Here is a 12,446-nt window from a genome sequence, read left to right as displayed (position 1 = left end):
CAATATCAACACTTGGTTCTATAGATTATGGGTCGTGGTCTCCAGACATTTCTAATTTCCTGGACATGTTGAAAACTTTTATTTCAGCTCAGCTGTAATTCAGAGATACCATATAATGTGCCATCCTATTAACGTTTTATAAATGGTATGCTAAGGCAGCACTTACATAATTATTTTGTTTGTTTTTTAGGCATAGCAGTCCAAATGTTCTGTCTCCCATGATGAAAATTTTCCTGCCTCATCTTGCCAAATGTTTTGCTGCATGGCATGGGACCTGGTTATTAATTGGCTGAATGTGTTGCCCAATTCATTAAACTTACAATTGTCTTACTGTTTTGTCCACTTATAAGGCCTGATATACAAGATTCCAAACATACATATTTTAGTACCTGCAATAAGTGGGTGTAAACTGATTAAGTTCAACGCAGTAATTAGGATAAGATGACGATGATTAAAAATATAACTGTGTTAATATTAGATAATATTTATGGTGCACTTCATAATAGTTTCACGTAGTTTCTCAGTGTTTTTTTTTCCCTTCCCATATCTGTTTCTCATCAATGTTATGCGATGTGTTGTAAAGTGTATAAAAGATGTAATAACGTTCTGCTTGTGGAACATTTGCTACACTCAGGTGAATTTAGCCTGAAACGCTGCTCGCCTTCGAATAACCTTACAGAGAAGAGATTGATCTTCCCTTACTTTATTAAAACACTACATTACTCCTTTCAAAATTTTATTTCCATAGAAAAAAGTAAAAGAAAAATTATAAAACGGGCAAGGAAAAAGTTATACATTTTTTCCCATAACTTTAATGGGATTACTGCCAAATGAGGACGGTATAATTTACCATAGAAATATAGATTAATTGATTTTAGGCACCAAACTGCAACTGGTGGTGAGCCTGAAATAGTTGGTACTCCTTTTGAGTCAATATAGTGGCTGTCTTTTGGCTGAATAAAATTTTATATTTAAAACTTAAATATTTTGCCATGTCTTAACCAGGGCTTGAAAACTAAATTTTTCAATTGTTCCGTTTCAAACAGTTCAGCTATGTTTAACGTTTTCGCCACAGCATATTGGCCCTGAACCGGTTCATGTAAAAGCCATAATAGATTGCAGCATTCAATCCGTAACAACCACACTGGCCAGCTGTCTAGTTAGCTCACATGAACAGTGTAGATGCTGATTTGTTTTTTGTAGCTAGAAAAAAGTCTAATATTTGCAACCTTTATAGTGAATTACTAAGTTAACGTTATTATTTGGATTTGGTTAATTCAACTCAGTTACCTTTGTTTATGTTTGATGATAGCTCAGTTGCGTCTCAGCATCTTGCTGGGGTGGTAGTGGAAAAGGAATAGGAAATACTGCCAGCTGCCTGGATTGAGCCTGGCGTCGGCGATTGAACATACAATGGGAAATAGTCGTTTTCCACACTGACATTGGCTATGCTTTTGTGAAATTTTATAAAAAATATATAGAGAAAGGAAAATAAAAATCTTATTAACCATTTTTTTGGATTGCAGAATAACGTTTCAGCTGAAGACCATTTTATTTTGGTTTCTGTTTCCGTTCCTGGTAAAATTCAGTTCTTTTCCGGTTTTCGTTTTCATTCCTTCAACTGGTTCGGAGTAATCAGGGTTACAGAAGCTCATCCGCCAAACTGAGATAATCTAATATTTAGTCCAGTTAAAGTTGAATTTAGGCATTGAAGTCCGACTGAAATCCAACTTTAAGTTAATGCCACAGTGCTGGAGAGAAGGATTGGCTGGTAAGTTTTCCTTTCTCACTTTGCAGGGAACCATATTTGTTAAATGTTTTGCTGAAATGAAGTGCTGTTCAGCAAGTTGGTTATAGTGACTGATAAGTGTTGTTGTGTGTGTGTAGGTGGAACCAGCTGGACCTCATCATTGTGCTGCTGTCCATCATGGGCATCACTCTGGAGGAGATTCAGGGCAACGCCTCAAACGCCTCCAACGCCTCAATGCCCATCAACCCCACCATTATTCGCATCATGAGAGTGCTGAGGATCACAAGAGGTGTTGTCTCCGCACTCTCCTTCTGCCTTTCTGTACTCTGCTATACACGCCAATGCAGCTCTTCCTTAAATGCGCATGTACTTTTATGGATTCTAGTAAAACAGCCGCATCGCTGGGACTTCCCTATTTGTCATTTTTGCATGAAAGATCCCAGCAGGGCTCGGGCTGAGTGAGCTAACCAGATGGCACAGGGAAACACATTGGGCAGACAAACAAAGCACTTGCAAGGACCTAATCTGAAAAAAGCTAGAATATGATAGTTGGGGGGATAAATATGGACATAGGAGAAAGATGGAGAATAATGAATAACTTTCACCTAAAGATAAATTATTGGGAGATGGCATAAGGTAATAAATACAGTAGTTCTCCGAGGCAAAAGACTGACCTGAAGTAAATGAGGACAGGAAGGATATATAGAGAGATGTTAAAAGAGACGGAAGCATGTTTGATGAGTAAAAGATGAGCAGGGATGCTGATACCAAGTAAATGCTACAATACTGTCCAGATACTGTGTCTGCCCAGTTAGTTAAAGTCAATGTAGGATGAGATAAGGAAGGCAGAAGCTACATGATAGAGGAAAGTTAACCCCTGCTTTTCATCTTTACAACAACGTAACTAAGTTTTCTACAAACTCTTAAGGCTTGGATGTATCCACCCTAATTACCTGAGTCCTACAGTGACTGTTAGTCACTTTAAAGGTTTTCTTTGGGTGCTTTAAAACTATATAACCGTTTTACTTCCTCTAGAAAGTCTTATCTTTTTAGCTACCTCATCGAAACCATCCACAAGATTGGTTCCCCATGAACAAGGAGAGATAGTATCACAGTATTTTGGATAGAAACAATACATCTTTTTCTTTTACTTTTATAATTTTTGTATACAAAAAAGAAAACATTTTTACAAATGAAAGACTAGGAATAACTCAGTGCTGTTTTTACAAGTCCTTACTTGCCTTAATTAAAGATAATATTGATAGAAAGATAAATTGTGTTTTTCTTAAGATTCAAAAATATATTTTATAAAATGTTTAGTTCTATTAATAGCTAATGGGCTAATACGGCTTTTTAAATGCCTATGTAACCTAAATAATATTTTATCATTTTCTTCATAAGTACTATATTCTAACTTCCTCTCCTACTTAAGAATAATCATAAATAGTAAAAGAATGTAAAAGGGATATTCCTACAAAAGAGGAAACGAATGCCCTCATTCTTAAGTTAATTTATCAACAAGTCCCTGAAACCCCTTTAAAAATAGGGAGCGAACGGCCGCTGGTTGTGTGGAAGCCATTCCTGAGGCAGCGATGCTGAAAGACAACGAGGATCTGAGGCAGACTACACAAGAACTGAACTTAAATAATAAAACTTTTAGACGCGCTAGAGGCAGCAGGAGCAGCTAGTTTACATGCAAAGTCAATGGTTGACGTGCATCAAAGCGCAGCAAAAGGTCCTGCAGCGCGGCTGAGCAGCAGAAGCAGTGCCTCATAAGCTTCTGAGCATCTGACGCGTGTGACGTGCTGCAACAGCAGCAGCTGCTCGAGTTGGAAAAACTGAACTTTTGCTGCTTGACGTGCCACATCGACCAATCAGAGAAGCTGATCTGGGAGTTGGCAGGGAGACAAACATAGCACTGCTGATGCAGATCCCTATGATCACTCCTCTAAAACAGTTTATCAACCCCTACGAGTGGGTCTGAGCGGCTCAGGTAGCGAAATATTACTTGAAGGCAGGATCGTAATGAAGTAATGATGTTTTCAGGTGGACTTTCTCACGTAAAAACATTTCAAAAATACTTTGTACTCACGTTTAACAACAAATATAGCAAAGCCGCTCTCTGCCATTGAACACAGGAGCAGCAGATGCATCAGGCGCATCTGGACACACTTAACTGGACGCACTTCAGGAGCGTCAAAGATCCATCAGACCTTAATGTGTACAAGCAGAAAAATGAAGCAGCAGAAGCTTTTATGCTGCTTCCACTGTGTGTGGTCTGAACCTAGCATAAGACTCTCACAGAGTATTTAACACTGCTTAGAAAGTTGAGGTAAGGAATGCAATAACTACAATAATATGTGCAATATGTGCATTGGTCAGACATAATATGAAACATGTCTCTAGCCATTTGTAATATACAGTGCAGCCGTTGTTATGGTTTGAGGAAGTTTTTGAAGGAGTCAGGTTGAAATTTGTTTCCAAACTGATTGAATTGCAAATGCAGAGAGATTTGAAAACAATATAGATACTTACACATGTGTGAACATAAACTTTGGGCTGATCAAACAGGAGGATGATGCCAATCACGCAAGCAGTGAACACAAGCCTTATATCAGCAAGTAATACCAAAGCATTGAATAAAGTGGTGTTAAGTACACTACTATTGGACTCTAGAGCAACTGAGACGTGTTCTTCACCTCTTAGCTGGGAGATTCAATGGATGAATCTGAGTTTAGAGGTTGCCTAGAGGCTTTGTTTTTGTTCAGAGAGTACTATGATGTGGTTTAATTTTCTGGAGTATGGCCCTTAAGCTGAAATACTTTATCTGAACAAGACAGTTGGTCAGTTTCATGCTTTCAAATGTATTAGAAAAGTTAGAGACTGTGCAAACAACAGATAAAGGACCTAATGACAAGGCTTGTACAGTAGGTGTATTTTGGAAAAAAAGACCATCCTCAAGCCAACAGACACATTTGGCATCGTCATTTGAATCTGACTCCAAAAATATACTTTTGTAAGGGTCAAAGAATTGCAAAGAAACCTCCCTAAATGTCATGGAAAGCCTTTACAAAAGAGATCAGTCTGTTATATTTGCAAAGTCTATATGTTTGTGAGGTTGATTGGGAGATTACTTGAAATTAGTCAGCAGACGAACAAAGAGAAGAGGTTAATAGAATTCATTGAATAATGATTGATTCACACAATTTCTATGGGATTTTAGAAAGTGTTTTCAACTTTGTAGAAGTTTGGATCTAACGTCTCTATTTATGTAAGCCTGTGTATTTCATGATATTTTATGTATTGTGTGTGTTTCTCCGCAGTGTTGAAGCTCCTAAAGATGGCGGTTGGAATGAGAGCTCTGCTGGACACCGTTATGCAAGCTTTGCCTCAGGTATCCAACCAGCTCGCCTAAATACCCAGAAGCCATTGAATTCGCTATTCTGTGTTTATTTATATATTTGTTGTTGTTGTTTTTTGGGGTTTTGGGGATGGATGTAACCCTAATACATCCCAGAGCTGTTCTCTGTATAATTACATCTCAGACTCATTTCTATGCAGTCAATATTTTTACATTTCACAGCATCATCTTTTCCCACCAGCCTATTCCCCCTGTCTCTATGCAGCCTTAGTTGCATTAGCATTTCCCCTGCTGAGGCTGTGGAAGGAGTGCAGTTCGAGGTTTTGTTTGGAAAACCCGTGGGTGGATTTTCTGGGTGAGAGAGTTGGTAAATTGAAGCAACTTTCTACAGTTCCGATTGAGAAAAATAAAGAAAATCTGCGCTCTTCTCTCAGCGTTCTTTGATAGCACCTCTGTCATCTTCATTCAGGCAGTGACAGTGTCACAGTGAGTGCTATTCCAGGCTAAATTCAGCCAGAGCTTGTCAGAAATGCTCAGAATTGATAAAGGCGATAACAGGAGGTGATGTGGGTGTGAGCAGGTTGCTGCTTGCTAATTTGCTCTGACAGCAAATCCAAGAACTCTTCATTACCCAAAACCCACCGCTGTTATAAAGCTGTAATCCACTATTATATCTGTGTCTCTTGTATCTGTTATCTGCAGCTCAGGTTCTTCTTTTTAAGACCTTACAGTAAAATACACATTTTGTCCATTTTGTTTCTTTTCTAAACAAATGAAGCCAAACTAAATAAGGCATTTTACATTAGATAATCCTCCTATAAGCAGAGTCACTAGTTCCAGTGTGATGAAGAATATAGCATTATATGAACTTGTGCCCTCTGAATTCCCATCCACTTCTTAAATTATTCACACCCCTTAAACCTTTAATAATTGATAATAATAAAGTGGGAAAAAAGATGCATGAAGAAAATCCCAAAAGTGTGAGGAGCGCGATTGAGGTAATCAAACAAACAGCGAGCAAAATAACAGAATGACCTAGATCTAAGTATATTAATGTGTTAGAGAGGAGCTAAGGTTCACAGCTGGATGCATTTAAGGAGCTGTAGCAGCAGCTTAACAGATATCCTGGAATCTGCATGAAATGCTGACAAAAAAAAAATTCAGCAAAGCTTCTAATAAGCCTAAATATAAACGCTCTTCTGAGGCATGTTTTGGTTTTGAAGCCATTTATTATATGCCTTCCTATTCACAACTACTGAATGCATGACTTTGTTTGGTCTAAAACATAGAATATAGGACAAAACATAAAGTTTGTAGAGGGGTAACTTTATTTCTACAAGACACTGTATGGAAATAGGGCATGAACCTCAAAGATTCTGAATAAAGAGCTCTAAAGCCTTTGTGCTATGAAAAAAATCCTACAATGCAATAAGTGGGGTTGTTGAAGGTGATCTATAAATATTGCAGGTCCTGTTTATAGCACCTACAAAATGGTATTTTTAACAAAAGGATTTTGCTTGAACTTCTTACATAGAAAGACAAAATTCAAGATCATGGAGTTAAAAAACAAAAACAAATTAGAATTAATATACAGAATATTTTTTGTTTTTTTTTGTTTTTTTACGAATGAGGGACAAATGGAGCGTGAGATTGACAGACAGATTGGTGCAGCGTCGGCAGTGATGTATAGGACTGTATAGCACTGTTGTGGTGAAGACGGAGCTGAGTCGGGGGAAAGCTCTCGATTTACCGATTGATCTACGTTCCAACCCTCACCTATGGTCACGAGATCTGGGTAATGACTGAAAGGACAAGGTCAGGAATACAAGCAGCCAAAATGAGTTTCCTTCACAGGGTGGCTGGGTTCACCCTTTGAGATCGGGTGAGGAGCTCAGTTACCCAGGTCGAAAGGAGCCAGCTGAGGTGGCTTGGGCATCTGTTTACCTCCTAGTCGCCTCCCTCTGGAGGTGTTTCAGGCATGTCTCATTGGGAGGAGGCCTGGTGGAAGGCCCAGGACACGCTGGAGGGTATATGTCTCTGAGCTGGCTAGGTGTCGCCTTTGGGTTCCCCGAGAGCAGCTGGAGGAAGTGTGTGTGGATCAGGAAGTCTGGGCATCTTTGCTTCGACTGCCCCGGATTAATGGATGGATGGATGGATGGATGGATGGATGGATGGATGGATGGATGGATGGATGGATGGATGGATGGATGGATGGATGGATGGATGGATGGATGGATGGATTGTTTTTAATGCATTTCACATTAATGTATCTCAAAGTGCTACAACCAACAATGAAAGCACCAACAAAATCAAAACAATAAAGAAGACTTTAAAACCACCAAATGATTAAATATATAGCTATAAACAGCTGCCACCTTTGGTTCCAAACACATGTAAGATTTGCACTATGATAACTGCTAAATAAAGGTTACACTGAAAAAGATAATGCAACCGCTTTTGGCATTTACTTAATCATATTTAGTTACTTTAACACAATTGTTTTATGTCCTACCCTGTTACCATGAAACAATTGTGTTAAAGTAACTAAATATAATTAAGTAAATGGCACAAAAAATTGCATTACTTTTTTCAGTGTATAGTTGCATGAACTCAAAGCTGGTTAATGTCGAAGGTCAGACATACAAGGAAGTCAAAAATAAGTAAAGCCCAGAAAAATCAAATTGATGCTGCCTAATGTTTTTATGTCTGAATTCCTTACTTAATTGATCAAGAATTTAACTAAAAATACGCAGTTACTATACTGTACCTAAGTAACTTTTTATTTTTATTTATTTTTCTGAGAACTTTTTACTTTTACTCACTATATTTGAACAAACATATCTGTACTTTCTAATTATTTCTTTCCCCAAAATGTCTCGTTACTCTATAAATATTTAAAGGACATGACATAACAACCACAACAAAAGAGGAAATCAAGAGCAGGAAGGGAATCTGTCCAGTTTTGTTATAGAAATACATTGATAGTGACATGGATGAAGACAGGGGGTCTAGAAAACATTGATTGAGGGATCAGATTCTCAAATGCAAGACCTTCCCCATTTCCCTTATTATTTTTTTCTTATTCAAAATGTTAATATTTAAAGTTCTCCTTAATTTTTCATGCTACAGTATGTTGCAGCATGAGTACTGTGAATATCAAAACTCTAAAATTCAGCTTCTTATGCAGGACTTCTGTTCAGTTCAGTCTATATTTTCCTGTCTAAAAACGTAATTTTAAAACAGCTTTTTGTATGTTTTCTCTGCTAACACAGTGAGCAAAATATAAAACTTAATATATTTTCTGTGCTTATAACTTTTTTATAGGAATATGGTTTATATAACTTAGTTTGCATCTTTTAAAGCAAAAACTTATTTTTTCTGTTGAACAATTTAAAACTTTAAGTTAGTAGAGTAGTTTAATCTGTACTATTTATTTTACTAGCGTGTTATTTGGACAGGTATCTCAAATTTTTTTTAAAGATGTCAGTATACACCTCTGCTACTAACTCTTTAGCTCAAAACAGAGACAAGTCTAAACTAGAGCCGTGCAGAATCTATACAGTGCCTGGATAAGATATCGGCGATCCAATCAAGTGCACTTTACAGTATATGAGTCTATTATTTCTTTGTTTTTACTGATTATTTGTAAATAAATAAATCACATTTATAGCTATGTACCATCCTGATAAGCCTTTAATAGAGCAATACCTCACTTAGTCTGTCTCTATCTCTTTAGGTGGGGAATCTGGGTCTCCTCTTCATGCTCCTCTTCTTCATCTTTGCTGCGTTGGGAGTGCAACTATTTGGCGACCTGAGTAAGGAAGCATTCACGGTTTAAACAGACAGCTTAAGATAGATGTGAAGATCTTCATTTTTTAATACCGCTCAGTGTTCACAGGCAGGCATTGAGCCTACCCTGCTCCACTCTCAGGGTTTAATCTACCTGATTTTAATTGCTTTCTAGGATCCTTTGTTAAAAACACCACATTGATCTTACTAATTGTGTCCCAGAGCTTTCAGATTAATAAAACAGAATGAGGATAATTGTTCCACTGCAAAGAAAAGTCATGGATTTAACTGTCTTGATGTTTCTGGTTTCCTCTCTGTCCTTGTCTGCAGTCTGTGATGAGAGCCATCCATGTGAGGGTCTGGGTCGCTACGCTAATTTTAAAAACTTTGGGATGGCATTTCTGCTGCTCTTCAGAGTTTCGACTGGCGACAACTGGAACGGCATTATGAAGGTCAAACTTGATGCAAAAGCATGCTGTACACTAATTTCACTGACTTACATGTCTGATAATGCTCAATTATCTCTAATCTAAAACTGACTGAACGGATCGCAGCGCAGGAGGTGGACCCATAATGCAACAGCAGTTTTCTCTCACCATACCAGTCACCATTGAAATGGCAACAGATGTCTTAATTTTTTTAGTATTAGGTCTCAGAAGAGTTATTTATATTGTTTAAATTTCAATAAATGGCAACAATAAAAGCTTTTCTTTGAAAAAAAAAAAGTTAGTTTCACGTCCACAGCTTTCTTATTGGATCTAAACTGTTTTTCTGGCTCTCTTGGTCCCGCCTTTGTAATCAGGCTCTAGTCACTCCTTTCCAGACTAATATGCTGTTTTTGGCTAATTAGTTGGCCTGGTTAGTATTTAATTGAGATTAAATAATCTTACATTATTGTTAAATGGACAAAAAACAATGCATGACTCTTAATTTCTTTAAAAAATGTTACCCACTGTCTTAACATGTTCCTCCAGGAGGAATAAATTCTAGAAGCGAATGACTGTATACCAAAACGCTGCCAATGCAGCATTAAACAGAAGCTGTAAGTTAGAAGCACATTCAGCAGTCGTCTGAAACATGTCAAATACATTGATATACCTTGGAGATAAGTTCTTGATAAGTTATGCAGAAGTTACTCATATGTTTTTGATAAGCTAGACGCCACGACTTATGAGTAACTTTCTCGTAACATATGTCAATAATCAGAGAACTTACCTGTAACTTACATGTCTGGCATACGCTGGTATACTCGACATACTTGCCGTATGTCGATATACATATACAAAACGTACCCATAACTTATCCAACGTATGTCAGCATTTTTGCCAGATTTTTCATACGTCAGGCATACACTGGTCTATATATCGTCAAGGTGTGACAGGGTGTTTTAGATTCCTTAAACCTTTTCACCAAACTATTTATAATTTGATTGATCTGCATTGAACTATTTCTGCCATATATGATAGCCAAAGAGTCACGGCCTCTTTTGTATTTGTCTTTTTTGCAACAAGCAAATGGCACTTCAGTTTTTTAAACAATAGTTTCTCCCTAAGACAACTGCAAAGGCCATATATGTATACGGCATAACTATAGAGGGTCAAATTCCCAGATTCTTCCACCAGAGCTGTGGATCTCTACAACTCCGCCAGAGTTACTATGTGCCTATTGTGGTAATTTTCCATTATTAACAGATACATGGAAACAATTATTATTTTTAGTTTCTGCTCAGATGTGTTTCTGAGTTTTCTGAAAGTCTTGCTTAAACCGAAACGTCTGAAAACTGCTGGAGTTTTCCATCCTGATTCTTGCAGCCTTCTCTGGCTCTCTTCTTTTACCACAAGCATGACCTAAAGCCAGAAAAAGGGCAGAAGCTACTCCATAGGAAAACCAGCCATGAGGAGGATATTTCAGATAAGCAGAAACAAGGACTTATTATGAGGAGTTAAGGGCCATTTGACACATACCAGGTCAAGTTGTCATTTCCCAGCATTTTAGCAAAGGAGAACACCTAAAGATTTTGCACTGCTATGTGTGTTTCTCAAAATACAAAACATTTCTGCTTGTGAAGTGAAAAAATTTAAATGTTTAAGATATAAAAATATGAAGCAAAATGACTTAAAGAGAGTGATACAGTAGTATGTGCCACGTGATGAAGCTGATGATTTGGACTTCAAAATTATATTAATAACATTTTTCAAAGATGAAACAGAAACTGACTATTGGCAGGAGGTTAAAAGTAAGGATTCTTGGTTACATCTTTGGGGGTAACTTAATTATATTGTGGTGTCTGCGTTAATATCAATGTATTATCAAACTACATAAAAAATACTGTCCTGGGACTTATTTATGTTTTGTCACCCTTTTGCAGGACACTCTGAGGGACTGTTCACCAAACAATGGGACGTGTTACTTCAAAGTGGTCTCTCCCATCTATTTCGTCTCCTTTGTCTTGACTGCCCAGTTTGTCCTGGTCAATGTGGTCATCGCTGTTCTGATGAAGCACTTAGAGGAGAGCAATAAAGAAGCCAAAGAGGAGGCAGAGCTGGAGGCTGAGTTGAATCTGGAGGCACAAATGGAGGAGGCAATGGCATCAAGATCGCCCCAGCTCAACCCCCTAGCCTCTGGCATAGACAGATTGAGCTCGGAGGATTCCCCGTTCAGGTCATCTGGAGGAGGAGACATGGAGCAGGAAAGGCAAAGTCCTATCAACTCTCCCACTCCTGATATAACCAGAAAATCTGTAGACAGCGATGCAGAACCTTGCTCAGACTCACAGCTGCAGGTAGAGGTAATTTATTTATTCATTTTTTGGCATGTGATTGTGTTAGAGTGTGTTGGTTTGGTTTTTCAAGGTCTTACAACTGCCATTTTTTTCTGATTGATTAGATATCATCAATAACAAAACATTCTGAGAATCAACAGGAAAGTTTAAATCTAGAGACTAAACGACAGATTTTTACCCAATTCCAAAACAGTTTGTTCTGGACTTCTCATGTACATCCTTTTACTAAATGTCAACATTTACATATGTATAGATTTGGGGGCTGCACAGTAAAGCAGTGGGTAGCACTGCTGCTTTGGAGCAAGAAGGTTCTGTATTTTTCTGCATGGAGTTTGCATGTTCTCCCTGAGCATGCACAAGTTCTCTCCGGGTACTCGGCTTTCTCTCACAGTCCAAAAACATGACTCTTGGGTTATTTGACTTCTCTCAATTGTCCTTAGGTGTGAGTGTCTGTGCATGTGCAAGGTTGTGTGTCTTTGTGTTGCCTTGCGACAGTCTCACGACCTTTCTAGGGTTTATCCTGCCTCTGCGCCATAGATTGCCGGAGATAAAAATTGGATGGAAACTAAAGTTTTTAAAATTCAGTGTTTAGTTACTCTTTAATGTAATGTGCAAATAAACTACCGCATGCATAGTTTTACGTTATTCGACATCCTGATTTTAACTATCCTTCAGCTTCCCATATTTTTAACTGCAGGCCTCAGTGTTTTATAGAGATTGTATGTGACATACGAACACAAAGGAAATCAGATAAGACACAAGAT

At 37.9% G+C, this 12,446-nt stretch overlaps 1 protein-coding gene across 15 annotated transcripts in view; it reads left to right on the top strand.

Moving 5' to 3' along the window:
* The window catches only part of cacna1g (calcium channel, voltage-dependent, T type, alpha 1G subunit), a 384,250-nt gene that overhangs the window by 357,944 nt on the left and 13,860 nt on the right, over positions 1 to 12,446 (top strand). For 12 of the 15 annotated variants that reach the window (XM_038280073.1, XM_038280083.1, XM_038280085.1 and 9 more), the window contains 5 exons: positions 1,888 to 2,039; positions 5,074 to 5,144; positions 8,848 to 8,926; positions 9,231 to 9,352; positions 11,269 to 11,688. In XM_038280073.1, the coding sequence (XP_038136001.1) occupies positions 1,888 to 2,039; positions 5,074 to 5,144; positions 8,848 to 8,926; positions 9,231 to 9,352; positions 11,269 to 11,688 (844 nt within the window). The remainder of the gene's footprint in view (positions 1 to 1,887; positions 2,040 to 5,073; positions 5,145 to 8,847; positions 8,927 to 9,230; positions 9,353 to 11,268; positions 11,689 to 12,446) is intronic. The other 3 variants (XM_038280087.1, XM_038280082.1, XM_038280075.1) reach the window with 1 other exon arrangement.

Source organism: Cyprinodon tularosa, unplaced genomic scaffold, assembly GCF_016077235.1.
Source record: "Cyprinodon tularosa strain WSP-4 unplaced genomic scaffold, ASM1607723v1 ctg156, whole genome shotgun sequence".
Taxonomy (NCBI): domain Eukaryota; kingdom Metazoa; phylum Chordata; class Actinopteri; order Cyprinodontiformes; family Cyprinodontidae; genus Cyprinodon; species Cyprinodon tularosa.
The sequence above is the reverse complement of the archived record's forward strand: the minus strand, read 5'-3'. Positions and strand labels throughout refer to the sequence as shown.